The sequence below is a fragment of the Carassius gibelio genome, chromosome A20 (genome assembly GCF_023724105.1).
Source record: "Carassius gibelio isolate Cgi1373 ecotype wild population from Czech Republic chromosome A20, carGib1.2-hapl.c, whole genome shotgun sequence".
Lineage (NCBI taxonomy): Eukaryota > Metazoa > Chordata > Actinopteri > Cypriniformes > Cyprinidae > Carassius > Carassius gibelio.
The window spans coordinates 7,090,127-7,107,235 of NC_068390.1; the positions used below are offsets into that span (position 1 = coordinate 7,090,127).

At 37.6% G+C, this 17,109-nt stretch overlaps 1 protein-coding gene across 1 annotated transcript in view; it reads right to left on the bottom strand.

Annotated features, from left to right (window-relative positions):
* LOC127938186 (rho guanine nucleotide exchange factor TIAM2) overlaps window positions 1-17,109 on the bottom strand; it is a 42,131-nt gene that overhangs the window by 3,374 nt on the left and 21,648 nt on the right. Inside the window, exons 6-24 of the mRNA XM_052534623.1 lie at window positions 16,801-16,986; window positions 16,501-16,650; window positions 13,545-13,604; window positions 11,344-11,508; window positions 11,154-11,258; window positions 10,842-10,920; window positions 10,278-10,367; window positions 9,965-10,195; window positions 8,411-8,496; window positions 7,678-7,848; window positions 2,981-3,169; window positions 2,803-2,871; window positions 2,578-2,703; window positions 1,821-1,929; window positions 1,525-1,704; window positions 1,289-1,407; window positions 1,073-1,181; window positions 907-962; window positions 215-305 (exon numbers count right to left, since the gene is read on the bottom strand). Coding sequence (XP_052390583.1) covers window positions 215-305; window positions 907-962; window positions 1,073-1,181; window positions 1,289-1,407; window positions 1,525-1,704; window positions 1,821-1,929; window positions 2,578-2,703; window positions 2,803-2,871; window positions 2,981-3,169; window positions 7,678-7,848; window positions 8,411-8,496; window positions 9,965-10,195; window positions 10,278-10,367; window positions 10,842-10,920; window positions 11,154-11,258; window positions 11,344-11,508; window positions 13,545-13,604; window positions 16,501-16,650; window positions 16,801-16,986 — 2,371 coding nt within the window. The remainder of the gene's footprint in view (window positions 1-214; window positions 306-906; window positions 963-1,072; window positions 1,182-1,288; window positions 1,408-1,524; window positions 1,705-1,820; window positions 1,930-2,577; window positions 2,704-2,802; window positions 2,872-2,980; window positions 3,170-7,677; window positions 7,849-8,410; window positions 8,497-9,964; window positions 10,196-10,277; window positions 10,368-10,841; window positions 10,921-11,153; window positions 11,259-11,343; window positions 11,509-13,544; window positions 13,605-16,500; window positions 16,651-16,800; window positions 16,987-17,109) is intronic.

The window sequence follows — 17,109 nt, forward strand, 5'->3', positions numbered from 1 at the left end:
GACTGGATTTTAATTTTGGGAATGTATGGGTCTTCTAAAAGGACTTGAGACTTTCACTATACAAATTTGTATTTTTTTAAATATGAGCTCTGATGTGACGTGTCCAAATGGTATTTGAAAACCAGATTTTTCTTGGTCTGTCTTGGATCTACTCAAACTCATGCTCATCAGAGATATCTCTTCTTCACACAGGAAGATCACGTTACACACACACCTACTGAATTTCCAGGTCGGACCTGAAGGGATGAAACAGGAATGAGCCAGCGGAATTTAAACGGATCCAGATCCCCGGGTCGTGAAGACGTCTGGATAAACATACAAATGTCTGTTAGCTGTCTGTCGGATTAAAACTTAGAAACAGCAACCAAACCATGAATGCATTTTTAGGGAAGTCGTGGCCTAATGGTTAGAGGGTTGGACTCCCAATCGAAGGGTTGTGGGTTCTAGTCTCGGGCTGGACGGAATTGTGGGTGGGGGGAGTGCATGAACAGCTCTCTCTCCACCTTCAATACCACGACTTAGGTGCCCTTGAGCAAGGCATCGAACCCCCAACTGCTCCCCGGGCGCCGCAGCATAAATGGCTGCCCACTGCTCCGGGTGTGTGCTCACAGTGTGTGTGTGTGTGTGTTCACTGCTCTGTGTGTGTGCATTTCGGATGGGTTAAATGCAGAGCCCAAATTCTGAGTATGGGTCACCATACTTGGCTGAATGTCACTTCACTTTATGTGTTTCGTAAAAAATACTATTAATCTTGACCTCAGACCTGCATGTAAGAAAATAATATATGTTCATGTAATGTATTCTGCAAATACTCATGTCAATGAATACTTAAATTAATTATTTGGCATTTTTTATCAATTGACAGACCTGATTAAAACAAGCCATGTGCTACATTCCAAAACTCACCATTCTTTTCTTTAACTTGCTTTCCCGATACACCAAAACGAGTGCACTCTTGAAGACTGGAGGAATAAAAACACAAATTACTGCATTGGATTTTTATTAGTATACATTAATTGCACGGCATAAACTCCAAGGTTCTTAGAGTTACAGTAAATCAGATCTGACTTACGGAAGAGGGTGAGTTCAGGGTCTTTTCTCATGCGGCCCAAAGAGGGCAGAGGGTTTTGCCAGAACGCTGAGCTGTGAATGATGAACTCTCCCATAGAGATCTCCGTGACCTGATACAGAACAAGTAGGCTTGATATTGAAATCGTAATAGGGAAAATATAGTGCATGTAATATGATCCTTGCATGCTTTTAAAAGTCATTCTAAAATTGTATGCACCTCTTTCTTAGGGCCACTCTGCTCTGCTACTAGCAGATCAAACACTGTGCCGTAGTCCTCGTAGATCTTCTGCATCTCATTTATGTGACTGGCCACCTTCTCCATGGCCTTTAATGCCTCTGCACCAGACAAAACAATAGAAAGAAAGGAGACCGTTTATGTCAGCTGACTCATAATTGAATCACTAATGGATTAAAGGCAGACGAGTTTGGGAGTAAATGATGACGGATTCTCACCTGTGAGGTGGCTGTGCTCGTCGCTCTCGGGGTCGGTGAGAGACACCAGCTCCCTCAGCAGCAGTGGGTACTTCAGAACCCTCTGCACGGGTTTAATGAGGTACGACTCCAGGGTGGACGAGTGCTGTTTGGTAGGGTTCCTCGCCTCCAGGAACTCTTTGAATGCCCAGTCTGTTTTTGCTGCCATCAGACAAAACAGAGTATGATATGAACCAGGATCCTCTTCTTTCGGTTTCAAGATGCCAGTTGAAATACGTCACGACACATGTCAGATGAGACTTAGGTTTATGTTTTACCTCTTTTGAGAACTTTCTGCACCTTAATGTGATTGGCACAGAAGCCGCTGTAAAGCTTGAAGTGATCCGCGTAGTATAAGAAAGAGCCGCCCAGGGAGAAGAGGAGTTTCTGAATGCGAGATTGAAAAAGAAAACGTATCAAATGTAAAAACAGATTAACAGTCTAATTAAATTAACGGTGTGCATGCTGTCTGTATAATGGACAGATTTTGTGATGTTATATCCATCATACAAGTGACAACCGCATACAATAAATGTACAGTACTATTTTAGTTTTTATTAATATTTTTACTTATATTTTCAGTTTTCAATTTTAACTAAAATTTTTGTTAAAAAAAAAATTGTATTTATATATTTAAAAAATAAAATAATCTAAATTAATTTATTTTTATTTCAGTTTTATTTTTATTTTTATTTGGGTTAGTAATTTTTAACTTTTCAACTGCTTGCCAAAGCAACATTACAAATAAATAAATAAATAAAATAAATTACCTTCTAATATTATATTTCAGTTTATTTCAAATAACACATTTTTTATATAGGTTTACTTAATAACAACACTGATTTGACTTGACCCTTACCCATAATTCTGTATGGCAGACCTATTTATGTCATTTTGTTTTTTAATTTTCAACATAATGCCTGACAAAGTGCTTCTGGAGTATTTAATTGTATTGTTTATTCCAGGTGAACCAGACTAGGAACTGATTATTTCATAAATCATACAATCTGGCATAATTTCATCACCATATTTTACCCTGAGTTTCTCTGGAGTCTCTAGTGCGTGGTAGTCTGGTGAGGAAGTTGTCCTCTCCTCTAGGGTTTGTAGGAAAACCCTCTGGAAGTCCAGCATCTCTGGCAGGCTGCCGAACAGAGACTCCATCTACAGGAAAAGGATCAAACTGAGCTCGGGTCTGACTCAGTTTAGTTAAATATAACAAAGGAAGACCATTTGGACATCATTTTACACTGCAAAACATACCTCATCATGACTAAGGAAGGTTTCTCTTTGTAATGGCTTCAGATAAATCTCAAACAGAGATCCAAGGTCCTAAAGACAAGGGACACAAGTGATATGACAATGTAAATATGTTTTAATTAATGTCTCCATAAAAACAATGTATACACATTTAAATGCCACCACAGCTGTGGTTTAGTACCTTGACATAAGATTTCTCCGTGTCCACCAGCTCTTGAATGACCATGCGCAGGCGCTCTGTGACGGACATGTGACGGGGGGAGGATCTGGTGTGGGCATTTTCAGTGGAGTAAGGGGTCCTGTGGCCCTCTGGCACAAGAACGGAGCCTTCAGGGGACGTCTGGTAGAGATTACACACTGTCTCTGGGTTCTGTAAAAGAAAGCAGAGGATCCATGTATTTTAGTTCTGTTTTTCAGTCGAGTGCTGCAGTGATTATGTATATTCACCTAGAAGTCAGCATCACTCTGGTTTCCTCGATAAAAACCCGGAAGGATTTTTTTTTTGGCTATTGGATTGTTGCAGGAAATAAGCTTTAGTTTTCCCGCCTTTTTTCAACAAGATGATCTTCACAAATGAACACAAGTGTGATTATGAATTATGAAGCCTAAATACCATTGCCATAAGTTAAAAGCTAAAGTTAGGCAAGAAACAAAAACTATACCAAGGTCAAATGAATTCATTGTCATTGCCACTAAGTCTCCTTCAGCTCTTTCCATCTTTATTCAGATTCTACAAGTGTGAAAGTTTAAAGTGCAATAGCATGAGTATGAATGCAATGTGGATGTAAGAGCAAACTAGATGAGCAAGCTGTTCAGTGTGATGTCCTCTTTATCCACTTGTTAGCAATTAATTAAAGGAACCAGAAGTGAAATTTTATTGTTGTTTAAAGTAAATAAGAACAAGTTAGTAGTTAGTATCATTCATTTCACTGTTTTTTTTGGGGGAAAAAATCTATAAACAATTTTATTTTTAATTTCTTAAGAGTTAAACGGTGCGTTTAGCGTTTAAACTTTACACATTGACTGAATCAAACTCTAGTGGAATCAAAGGAATTTCAAACACACGTCCTGTGCCTGGGACGTCACTCGAATCCTTTATGAATGATGCTCTCACCCTCATTCCCTCACCGAATACTGTATCAATAAACTGCTTCTTAATCAATACAACGCAGCAATGCTGGATAAAACAACTGAAGCTTTGACTCAAAGATCAACAAAATGCAAACGCTCTCCTAAAGGCTGTATCTCCAGAGCGCATGTGGTTTCACCGGGCTGCATAAAAAACAGCGTCACCTGTTGAAATTCAAACCATTTGTCATCATAATCTGTGCTGTCAGGGTATAATAAAGTGCTGAAAAACTGATAAATCCCTCTGGACGGCTCTGCAGAGCTGCTCTCAACACATAAAGGATGGGGGAAAAAAACTATAAAACTCATATGAAATTATCCTTCTTTTCAAAACTCAGTACAATCCCAGAGTGTACAATCATAATGAAGTGCATTTGAGAGTGTTTTAAGGTCATAGGAGATGCGTTCACAAACACACTCATCTATTTTGACACACAATGCAATCAAGTAAGATCATTTCAATGTCCACAGTAATTACAGACCTCAAGAACACAACAGAATGAGATAAAGTGGTCCATTTGTGTGCAGAAACACAAGTTATATAACCATATCAGTAACACTTTATTATAACTTGTAATAATTACTTTATATTGTGAGGGCAGAGCAGCTTTCTGAGAAAAATATTGAAATGTTGAAAATTAATCATTTCTATATTTTCCAGTTCCAGTTTCTGTCTGCCATGCTGCCAAAGACTATTCGCTTTTTAAAATTCGCCAGAAAAAGCACTTCTTACTTCATCACTTAATAACCGAAGAGAATACTTAAGACGTGACACTTGACGTTTCCCCATTCAAAGACATTTCAAAAAGCTGCACTTGGATGCCCGAGAGGAATTTCAAAGAATGCCGGTTGGCCACCAGGTGAAATTACTTGCCTCAAAGGGACTTTGTGTGCTGCTGAGTGGTTTGGAATTGTAGTTCCGTGTAGCTTTGTTTTTCTGTTGGAATCTCTATCTTACTAGACAGAAATCAATTAATTCTCAGCACTTAGAGGCTCTTTCACCTAGATATCATAATTATAAAGACTATGTCTGTTCCCTCAACTAACAAAAAAAAAAAATAATTTAAGCATAATTTTATTGATGTTCAGCAAATAAAATAAAAAAACAGATATACTGTAATAGAGATAAACAAATGATAAAGCTTGGCTTAATGAATTTTAGATTCCTTTTCATGAAAGCACTCATTTGTAAATTTGTAAAACCAGATGACTACATTGCTTTAAATGAGTCTACCCACCAATATTACAGTTAGAAACATGAGCCACATCCAAAAGATAAAGGGGGAGGTGTTGCTACAGTTTATAGTAATATTTTCAATATTTCTCAGAGGTCTGGTTTCAAGTTTAATTTGTTTGAAGTAATGGTGTTCCATATAATATTATTCAGAAAAGTGTCAATGATAAATCCCCTGTGTCGTTTGTACTGGCTACTGTTTACAGGCCACCAGGGCACCATACAGACTTCATCAAAGAATTTATTATTTTTAGTGCTGGCTGCAGATTAAGTCTTAATTGTAGGTGATTTTAATATTCATGTTGATAATGAAAAATATGCATTGGGATCAGCATTTACAGACATTCTGAGCTCTATTGGGGTCAGACAACACGTGTCAGGACCTACTCATTGTCGTAATCATACTTTAGATTTAATACTGTCACATGGAATTAATGGTAATGGTGTTAAAATTATGCAGCAGAGTGATGATATCTCAGATCATTATCTAGTCTTGTGTATACTCCATATAGCTAATGCTGCAAATTCAACTCCTTGTTACAAATATAGAAGAACCATCACTTCTACAACAAAAGATTGCTTTGTAAAAAATCGTCCTGACTTGTCTCAATTCCTCAGTGAATCCAACAATTCTGAAAAACGTTTGGTAAAAAAATTGTTGTAACAGAAACTATGGACTCTCTCTTTTCTAGCACTTTAGATACAATTGCTCCTTTACACTTAAAGAAGATTAAGGAAAACAGTCAGACACGATGGTATAGTTTTGGCCTAATGGTTAGAGAGTTTGACTCATAATCCAAAGGTTGTGAATTTGAGTCTCTGGGAGTGAATGTACAGCACTCTCTCCACCCTCAATACCACAACTGAGGTGCCCTTAAGCAAGGCACCGAACCCCCAACTGCCTAAGCATAAATGGCTGCCCACCGCTTTGGGTGTGTGTTCATAGTGTGTGTGTTCATTGATGTGTGTGTGCACTTTGGATGGGTTAAATGCAGAGCACGGATTCTGAGTTTGGGTCACGATACTTGGTTGTATGTCACGTCACTATCACTTTATAATGAACTCACTTGCACCTTTATGAGAGCGGCCCAGAAAATGGAGCACAGCTGGAAGAAAAGAGGTATTTCGTATTGCATGGAGGGAAAGTACTTCTACTTCTACTAAAAAAGCCCTAAAAACAGCTAGATCTGCTTACTTTTCTTCTCTCTTGGAAGAAAACAAATACAACCCCAGACATTTATTCAATACATTGGTTAAATTAACTAAAAATAAAGAATCTGAAGGCATAGACATTTCCCAAAAGCACAGCTGTAATGACTTTATGAACTTCTTTACTTCCAAGATCAATACTATTAGAGATAAAATTCTAACCATGCAGCTGTAAGCTACAGAATCACACCAGACAGTGCAAAATAGATTCCCTAAGGAACAATTCCACTCATTCGCTGCTATAGGCGAGGAAGAATTGTATAAACTTGTCAAATCATTAAAAGTACAACATTAGACCCTATTCCATCTAAACTACTAAAACAGGTTCTTCCAGAAGCCATAGATCCTGTTTTGAATATTATTAATCTGTCATTGTCATTAGGCATTAGCGTGGTTCAAATCTTACTTATCAGACAGTTATCAGTTTGTAACAGTGAATGACGAGATATCATTTAGATTGCCATTACAGTATGGAGTAACACAAGGCTCAGTACTAGGACCACTACTTTTCAAGCTTTACATGTTACTTTACATGTTATTCTTGGGAGATGTCATCAAGGAAACGTGGTGTTAGCTTTCATTGTTATGCTGATGATACTCAGCTCTATATTTATTTGTGGCCTGACAAAACATAAATAATTCGCAAAACTAACGGAATGCATAGCTGATATAAAAAATTTGGTGACTTTTATAAAAGCAGAGATGCTAATTATTGGACTAAAAAAACCTCCACATTAACATTTCATGGCTGCTCTGTCAATTCTTCATCATCAGTTTAGAACCTACTGTTGGTGTGTTATTTGATAGCAATACTTCCTTTGAAAACCATGTTTCTAGAATTTGTAAAACAGAATTTTCCCATCTTAAAAATATATCTAAATTACAAACTATGCTCTCAATGTCACAATAGATTATTGTAATACTTAATTGGGTGGTTTCTCTGCACATTTAATAAACAAGCTCCAGCTGGTCCAAAAAGCAGCAGCTAGAGTTAGAGTGTTATTTAAGTTTTATATAATTAACATTATATAATGCATAACCTTCAAATATGATTATATATGAATATATATTAATCAAATTTTCATCTGCCATTAGTTGGTGAAACTGATAGTCCTGCCCCAAACAAATGCAATCTACAAATGGCTTACATATAGTTGACTCATCCTTTAAAGATATTTTTCACAATGTACAATGTTTATTATATTAATAAATGCTATTATAAAGTGTTACCATAAATACACACAAACAATCACTACAGTATATAACCACAAAAACAAAGAAAAAAGACTGAGAAATGATGTCAGTACCAGTGAGATGCACTCACACCTCCCACACACGTTCACATCATCCAGCAGTCCCACCAACATCTCCTTGAGGGTCTGGCCGAGTGATGACAGCGGGAAGAGCGCACAGAATTCCTCTTTATCTCCTCCTGCACTGTTCTGTCCCACCACCTGACACATAACCTCTGACCTCTCCTCCATTCATGTACTATACTATAGACACCAAAATACTCTGTCTACTGCAGGTACATCCTAATCTCTCTCTCTCTCTCTCTCTCTCTCTCTCTCTCTCTCTCTTCAGTCTCTGTAAGCCTGGATTAAATCTAAAGGACCGCATGCTGATATGTTACTGACCTCCTATAAATCAGCAATAAAAGTAAATCAGAAAGTTCAAAATGTATTTGAAATATAATTTTGTAACCCTGTACTGTCACTTTTGATCAGTGTAATACATCCTTGGTAATTAAAAGTATTTAAAAAAATTACTGACCCCAAACAAAAATGTGTAAACTTGAATAATGAAAAATGACTGCCAAGGCCTACATGCCATGCAAAAACAGTTGACATTTCAAACCTTTCAAAGCAATGAAAGTCAAATATTATTGTTTGCAGCTGCCAAGTGTGCAGTAAGACTGTGGAATTCTGTTGAGCACGTCTCTCTCTCCATCTGACCTCGTAACACCCACCGTAATCCTGATCACACCAGCCAGTCTCTCAACACAAGCAGCTCACACCTCCTAAATCTCTAACGGCTTACCTTTCCGCCCCGCTCTGCCTTATCGTTCACCTCCTCCAAAGCAGGCGCCGTGGAGCCCTCTGGAAATTCATGCTCTTGAGCTGGACCTGAGGGAGCAATAGAGGTGGAAAAGATGTTAATGAAAGAGTGCTCTGATTTCTAAAGTAAGACGTGATAAGTCACGGTGATAGAGAGTGAAATAAACACACTCAAGGCTCATTATCTCAGCGCTCTCTCTCGGGATACGGCTCACCATAGTCTGACCAGAGCAAGCATTTGACCTTTATTAACCTCCATTGAACTGATCTCACTAACTCATGCAGGTCCACTTCAGCAGGCCTCTTGTATCTGATTCTACAAAGCTTGGCATTGCGTCAAATGGGAAACCCTAATATGCACTAGGTTTACTGTTAGAATAATGTTACAAACCTCTCTACAGGAAACACCATCCTGTAGAGAATAACAGTCTTGTTGTCTGCAAAGATCCCTGTGGTGTAATAGTTTATGTCTGGGCATTCTGATCTCGTCATGCTGTGAAACAAGCTGTCCATCGTTAGGTTCTCATCATAAAAACAGCAGGAGTTGTTTCATTGTTTGCAGTATGTCTAAAGAGCCAGAGGCCGCTGGCAGTCACAGCCCTCTGCAAGCCCTAATGCCTGTTCAGTTGACGGGTAACCAAATACATCTTAAATGCTATTTACAAAATCAAATCAAAGCTGGTTAATATTTACTCATGACAACTGTAGCAGTTACCTAGAGTTTACCACGATTACTTTTGGTAAAAATTTGCTTATCTAAAAAAAAAAAAAGGTACACTGAGATTTGAATATTCTTTCATTTAATGTTTGTTTGGTTTTCTTAAAAAAGGGCACTGCATGAGCCAGGACCACTGCTGCCCAGATCACTAATTAGACTCAAACACAAAGTCTGTTTCCCTCTGCTGTTCGTACAGAGTTAATGCAGAAAAAGCAGGACACATATAAAAAATATAATGGCAAAGTACAATACTATTCAGGATTTATTTATTTATTTGTTTGTTTTTAAAGAAATTAATACTTTTACACAGTGGCAGACATTTATATTTCAAACTAATAATGCTTGAAGTTTCAACTGATTGTGGAATTCTGAAAAAAATAAATAAAAATAAATCAAGGTTTCCACAAAAATATTAAGTATCTTAGCTGTTTTCAACATTGCTGATAATATATATATATATTTTTTTCAAATTGGCTAATTAGAAATATTTCTGAAGGGTTGTGTGACACTGAATAATAGCTGATTAAAATTCAGCTTTGCCATCCCTGGAATAAATTACATTTAAAATTATATATAAATAGAAAATATATTTATTTAAATTGTAATATTATTTCACTGTTTTTTACTATATTTTTAATCAAATAAATGCAGCCCTGATGACACTTCTTTCTAATTCCCTTGCATTAAACTTTAAATTTTAACATAATCTTTGATTAATTTGAAATTTAGTGTTTATAGAAAAAATATATCTATTCTCGGACCCCACAATTTTGAACGGTAGTGTTTACAGAAGAGCAGTGCATTATCAAGACTTTCTACCTGTGCCCCACTGCTCCAGGTGAATGATGTCGCCCTGAGGAGGTTGGGCTTGATCAGGTTCACTGGGGTCACAGTCTGGCCAGACGTAGCTTTGGTCGTCTGTGCTGTTATCCACACGTCTGAGGATTAGATGGAGTTCTGGTTGGCTGAAGAAGCTCTGCATGAGGCCGAGGTCAAGAGAGGCTACACTCACGCCATTAAGAGAAAAGATCTCGTCTCCAGCTTTCAGACCTACAAAGACAATTCACATCAAACACATCAATCACAACACGTTCCATCAAAGCATAAAATTTAAAGTCTAATGAAATGTTACCTTGAGTAAACGCCAGGCCTTCAGGATTCACCTCGCTCACATACACATGACTTCTCCTGGCACCATCCACATGACCGGTGACCGCAAAACCTGCAGAGAGCCGTAAGATTAAACCGATCTCTGCCAGAATTATTTCAACAGATTTAAAGGAATGTTCTGAAAATCTGTCATGATTTACTCATTTACATGTTGCTTTGAACCTGTGTGACTTTCTTTTTTCTGTGGAACACAAAAGGAGATGTTCAACAGAATGCCCAAGCTGCACTTTTGCTTATAATATAAATGAATGTGTGATTTTAGCACTTAAAACTCATTTTTTCTCTAAGTACACTCAAATTTCCGTTTTCATTCATGTTATATGAAAGTATAGTTTTTTTTTTTTAAATATATCCATTGTATGGATCGGAGCAGCTCAGACATTCTGCTAAACTTTGCTGTTCCTCTGAAAAACATCATACAGTTTCTGAACAATGCAGGAGTGAATGTAAATAATGAGAGTGAATAAATATTCACTTAATGGTGAACGATTTCTTTGCTTGCTGATCCTGCTGTACAGTAACTCACCAAAGTCTACGGTTGTGTCCGGCCGGGACATGCTTATGGTCCACACATTGAGAGGCCAAACCTCCAGTTCATCATAAACCTGTTAAATAAGAGCAGCGCATCACTGTTTTGTGTATATGTGTATAAAACAGGGAAAAAAAACAGCTTAGGCTAGTTCGGATTTGCTTAAATTCCAATCCAACTAGTTTTAGATAGGTAATGTTAGCAGGTTAACAGAACAATCTGGTTAAGAGGGTTATTGTTGCAGGCAATACTAATTCAAATAGAGTTTAGCTTGAATAATCTGCTTTATAAAGTGTGTTTTAGTCTCACCAGGGTCCTCAGCTGGTCTCTCGGCACTGGAACACTTCTCTCCACATCTCGTCCCAGATGTCTCCTCGTGTGCAGGCAGTGCAGAGCTGGGTCAAGCTGCTTTGCCTACAAAAGACAATGTTTTCATGTGTCTTTTTGGTTATGGCCTTTTTTAGGTCACTGGGTCTGTGAGAGGTGATTGCTGAATTACCTTGCAGGCCAATGAGAGAACATCAGCAACCAGAGAGTCCTGTTTGACTGGCACACCGACGACCTGACAGTCGGGCATGAGCACGAACACCCGGCTTTCCAGACTGCAGTCCCACTGGTTACCGTCAGGAGGCGCTGTCACGTGCATTTTGGTAAAGACATCCAACTGGCAAGACAGACAACAGGCAAGAGGATAAAAAAGACCAAAAGTCAATCAAGTTCAAGTATAGATCAATATCTTAGTTTGAAATTATTCAATAGCTTAATATGAAATATGTCATCAATAATTTAGATAATATTACTTGCCTTATATAACTTTGCATTATTATTTAATACTGCAAAAAGAGTCAGATAAAGTCCCTGTGCTTTCAGTGTGGACATCAGAACCACGTTTTGTCTGTTACCCCTACATAAATGAGGTTAACTTTCACACTTTATATGATTTTAATGTGTTTTTTGATACTAGCCTTGATATATAACCAATAACCATATGAAATGCTAAATTTTAAACTGAAATGTGCTGCAAAATGATTTATTTAAAAAAAAAAAAAGATTCAGTTTGTGATCATACGCTCTCTGTTCATCTACATGCAATGCAATAAATAAATAAATAATATAAAGATTTTAGAAATTACCAGATAATAGCAATGCTACCAATTTAACAGAAGCTATTATCAGAGTAGCTTTTCCAATAATGGTATATCACATATTACAGAATATTACAGAATATCGTCTTTTAATGTGCATTGTAATGATTTCCCTTGTGAAACAGAAGTGTGCTTAATTGTTCTGAATGTGCACGTGCAAATAATATAATAATAATTAATAAAGTGTACTTAGAGATTACTTTTATTCTTAAACGCTTAAGTATACTTTTCAAAAGTGCACTTTGTAATAATGTCAATGTGAAAGTTTTACATTACGTTGTACTGATCTTTTTGTCATTTTAAAGTACGATTATTTTAATTTGCTGACTAACATACTAAAGCACATTTAAAGTACTTGGCTATAGTTAAAGTATTGATTATTATTCAATTATTGATGCATAACTTGATGCTGGAACATAGCATTAAGTTTACAGCTGGCTTTAACGTGAGGTAAAAATCCCCTCCTCAAGTTTTCCTCTGCTCTTGTTTTGAGCCAGGTGCAAGCAACACTGATATTAATATGGATCTGTAGTGTACTCTTTACATTGTGAGAGGGAGAAAGTGGGGTCTCTTCCCTTTAACTTAACTCACACAGCTGTCACAACAACCTGCTGGTCTGCTGACATTATGCAGTGCAAACAGATGACGGGGTGGAGAATGGGGGAGGTTCGTTCAGTGTAATTCTATTGTCCTTCAGCTGCATCCTCAATATGGGGATTTGACATTGCATGAGCGGTTGAACAATATAAGATGTCTTAACAGTTATTTTTAAACTTTAACTTACCAAGGACAATCTACTAACAACAACAGTCAAGATACTTTTTTGAAACATTATTTATTTAAAAACCAGCTAATTTAAGGGGAACATATAAGTATGCGATGATACTATTAATTACAGCTATTTGTTTCTGGTACAAAAAACTGTGAGGATTTTTAAATAGACAAAAAAAATGAAAAACAATAATTAATGCTGAAAGCATATATTATAAACTAAAATACTACGAAATACTTAACTAATATACTAATATACTATAAACTAAAAATAAAATATATTTAATGTCGTTTTTATTGAAGCATGTATTTTGTTTATTTAAATATTTGTAATTACGTTTGTAATGATTGAGTTGCAATTTAGTATTTTTAAAATATATTAACTATGAATGTTATATCTAATAACATTACAATTCAAATCATATTCAAGTGCTTTATTATGTTAATTGACATTTAAATATTAAAAATTATTATTAAAACATGATTTAAAATGAACTTTTTATGATGGATGGACGCACTTTTTTGGCCTTCAAAATCTCAACCCCATTCACTGCTTTTATAATGCTTGGAAAAGCCAGGTGATGTGTGATTAGTCTGAAATAAGAAAGTCACATACACCTAGGATGGCTTGAGGGTGAGTGAATCATGGGTTCGTTTTCATTTTTGGGTGAACTAACCCTTTAATGAGATTTAACACACCTTTTTCTCTCACAATGGCTCACAGAGGATGTGATTTTCACTTGTTACATTGTGATGTGTAGTCATTTTTAAGTGGTATAATTACCTCTGAGCTGCTTTGTGTGGATGGATGACCGAACGATCCAGAGGAATATCCTTCAAAAATCTGCATCACAAACACACATACAGAAACATTAACCACACAGCGTAAGAATAGCAAGCAGCAGCATCCAGGCTCAAAAAAGCAGCATGTTTCTATCTCCATGCTTTAATTAGATACCATCGATCTGAGGCGCCAGCTTTGATACTATTCTGATTGTGGATCACAGCAGAAATAACCCTGAGGTTTGCTGGGAAATAATGAGAGGTCTGGAAGATGCTAAAATTATAGGTCTATAAAAGCTGGCAGATGGATCAGCCTTAATCATGAAGACAGAGTGGGAGACACGGCCTCCCCTTACCCAAGACAACCATGTGCCCAACATCCTCCAAAAACATATAATTATTATATGGATGTAGTCTATACAAACAGAAAAGGGTATTCTTGTCCTCTACAAATAATTTAAAAAGAAAATACCAAAAACTGACATAAGCTTTGCTCCTGCAGTGAGGTGGATTTCTCACTATACATAGACAGCTAGCTACTGGTGTGAATATGATGTTAGCATGTTGCTAAGCTAACAACACAATGATTAAAAAAAAAGAAAAAAAAAGAAAAGAAAAAGGGTATGCTTGTCCTCTACAAATAATTTAAAGGGGGGTGAAATGCTCATTTTCACTCAATATCCTGTTAATCTTGAGTACATATAGAGTAGTACTGCATCCTTCATAACTCCAAAAAGTCTTTAGTTTTATTATATTCATAAGAGAAAGATAGTCTGTACCGATTTTTCCCGGAAAAACACGACCGGCTGGAGGTGTGACGTGTGGGCGGAGCTAAAGAATCACGAGCGCCAGTAGGCTTTTGCGTTGAAAGCGTCTGTGACATTACCGTGAGGAAAAAACCATCCAAAACAAACCATGGCTAACAGTCAGATTCAGCCGTATATTTATGATCCAGAATCAGATCCAGAGGATGAAATTTAACAAGAGCAGCATCAGCAATGACGTCTCTATGTGGTATGTAATGAAACATTCAAGATACTGTTTCTACGCTCTCGCTCTGATCAGTGAATGCCTCTGCTCTCAGTGCTCTGCTATACGGGAGCGTGCGCTCTTCCGGCAGAAGTGCCTCAGGACCCATATAAGGAAATTCCGCTCCATCTAACGTCACACAGAGCCATACTCGAAAAAAACTTTCTGAAACTTGTGACAAACCGGAAGTAGTATTTTTGGAACAGAAATACTCCTTCAAACGTACAACTTAATTTTTGAAACTTTGTCCATGTTTAGCATGGGAATCCAACTCTTAACAGTTTAAAAAACTCAGTATGCATGAAATAGCATTTCACCCCCCTTTAAAAAGAAAATACCAAAAACTGACATAAGCGTTGCTCCTGCAGAGAGGTGGATTCCTCACTGTACATAGACAGCTAGCTACTGGTCTGAATATGATGTTAGCATGTTGCTAAGCTAACAACACAATGATTAAAAAAAAAGAAAAGAAAAGAAAAAAGTGTGTGTGTTTGTGAGGTGCATCTGCTTCAATGACATATCCAAATTGTATCAACAAGCCGAATTGATGCTTTCTAAGCAAACTAGTCTCATAACTTATTTAACAAGATATTGTATATCCAATTTTTAATCGGTATCATGCAGCGCTAGTTGGAGAGTATACTTTATTACAGTAGTCCACTTTAGACATTCTACTACTATAAGTAACTTTGCATGTCAACTAACTCTCATATTAATACTCTCAGTAATAGTCTGTTAGGTAAGTTTATGGTAAGTACACTAAGTTGACATGAACTTGCTATGTAACATAGTCAGAACGTCTGCTGTGGGACCATCAAAATAAAGCTTTAGCAGATATTAAGCTGACAGTCTACCAATACTCTGACTGGTAGTCATGTAGTTGTAAATTTACTTACTCCAGAATGTGTAAAGTGGACTACTGAAATGTGAGTGTTACTGGCAAGCCTTTAGGAAAAGAGCTGAGGTTGTAAAAAAGCACAGAGGTAGACATCCTCAGAACAGTAGCGGGAGATGGCAACTCTGACTTGACTCTGACTAAAGCATCTAAACCCTCTGGAAACAATCACACTGCCCCCCCACACACATCTCCCGTAACCCTTTCGAATCAAACAGCATCAGACGCTACATCTATGCAGTAGAAGCTGTCTCTCCTCTCAGACTGTTTCCAGCTTGCAGCAATTAACCGCATGCAGCTCATGGTAATTCCCGTCATTGGAATCATGCACTATTATGAGCTGTTCTGACCAGATTTGGTCCACTTAAGGCTGGATGATTATGAGGCTGGAACCACTGAGTGATTGTCTCCAAACTCACATGAGGCCGTCTACCTAATCATACATTTAGAGCTCAATCTCTGTGTTAACACAAAAGCCCTTCATAGAAGGAATGCTGAGCTGGGCTTAATTACAAGAACTGATTGAGAAAACAGTATTTCCAAAACAGCCCATGATCACATTGACAGGATGAAAGGAACAGGACTGCTGTGTGTTTTCCAGCCACTTGACCTCCAGAGAAAGCTTTGATGTGTTAGTCAGTGGCTGTTTGTTTTATCCGGCGAGTGTGACGGTGTTTCCCCACCCTGACACCTGTGGACAGCATTAACACACTACTGTTGAGACTAAATGAGTAAAACAGGCCTATGTCTTAAATGACTATTCAGTACTGCAGTCGTAAACACAGGGCAGTTAAACCTCAGAGTAAGACTCCTAACCTGAAATCACAGCTCTTTTGGTATGTACTAATTCATGTCAATTAGGATTAACCCTAATTAAAGAAAAACCATAACCCTAAGTGTGTTCTTCATTGTTTGGGTTCGACAGGTCTCAAAATACATAATTGTCTGGAAAAAAGAATTTCCTTGATATTTTCGGTTGTTAGTAATGACTAGCTAGAATATTGTGGTTAAACCTACAAAGAGTTTTTCCTACCTGGGACAGGGACTGTCTCTTTTCGCGGTTGCGTTTGGTCAGACTGTCTAATCCCTTCTGTGAAGAAAAGAGCAGTCCTCGTTTGTTCCGCATACCTCGAGGATGAGAGCGAGACCGTCTCTTCAGGATGGCTTCATCACGAGTGCATATCTGCACAAACATAAGCTCATTTTAAAAAAAAATCTCAACGCTCCATCATCTTAATTTAATTTTTGTGTCATGTCTCAATGGTAGACCATTTTGATGAGGTCTTTTTTGGTGTCTTACACAATTCCCTCAAAGCATGTGACAGATCCTCACCAGCGCATGAAAGGAAGAGACAGAGAAAATTCCCAGACGACCTAGAACCATTTTAGATGGGCGTCCAGCGGTGGCTAGTAGGCTTTTTGGATTGGGCAGCTCTGTGCCCTGCAGGCTAGCCAGGTAACAGCGCATGCGGAAGAGCTCTAAATTAAACTTTTCCAGGTTCTGTTCCCATTGCAGGATCTGTGGGTCAGAGATGAAGGAGAGAGAGCAATGCACTGAAATACATTTAGAGAAAGCTATAGACATTATAAATATTATAGAGTTACAACAACCCACAACACTGGCGGTGACTTAAGTACCCCT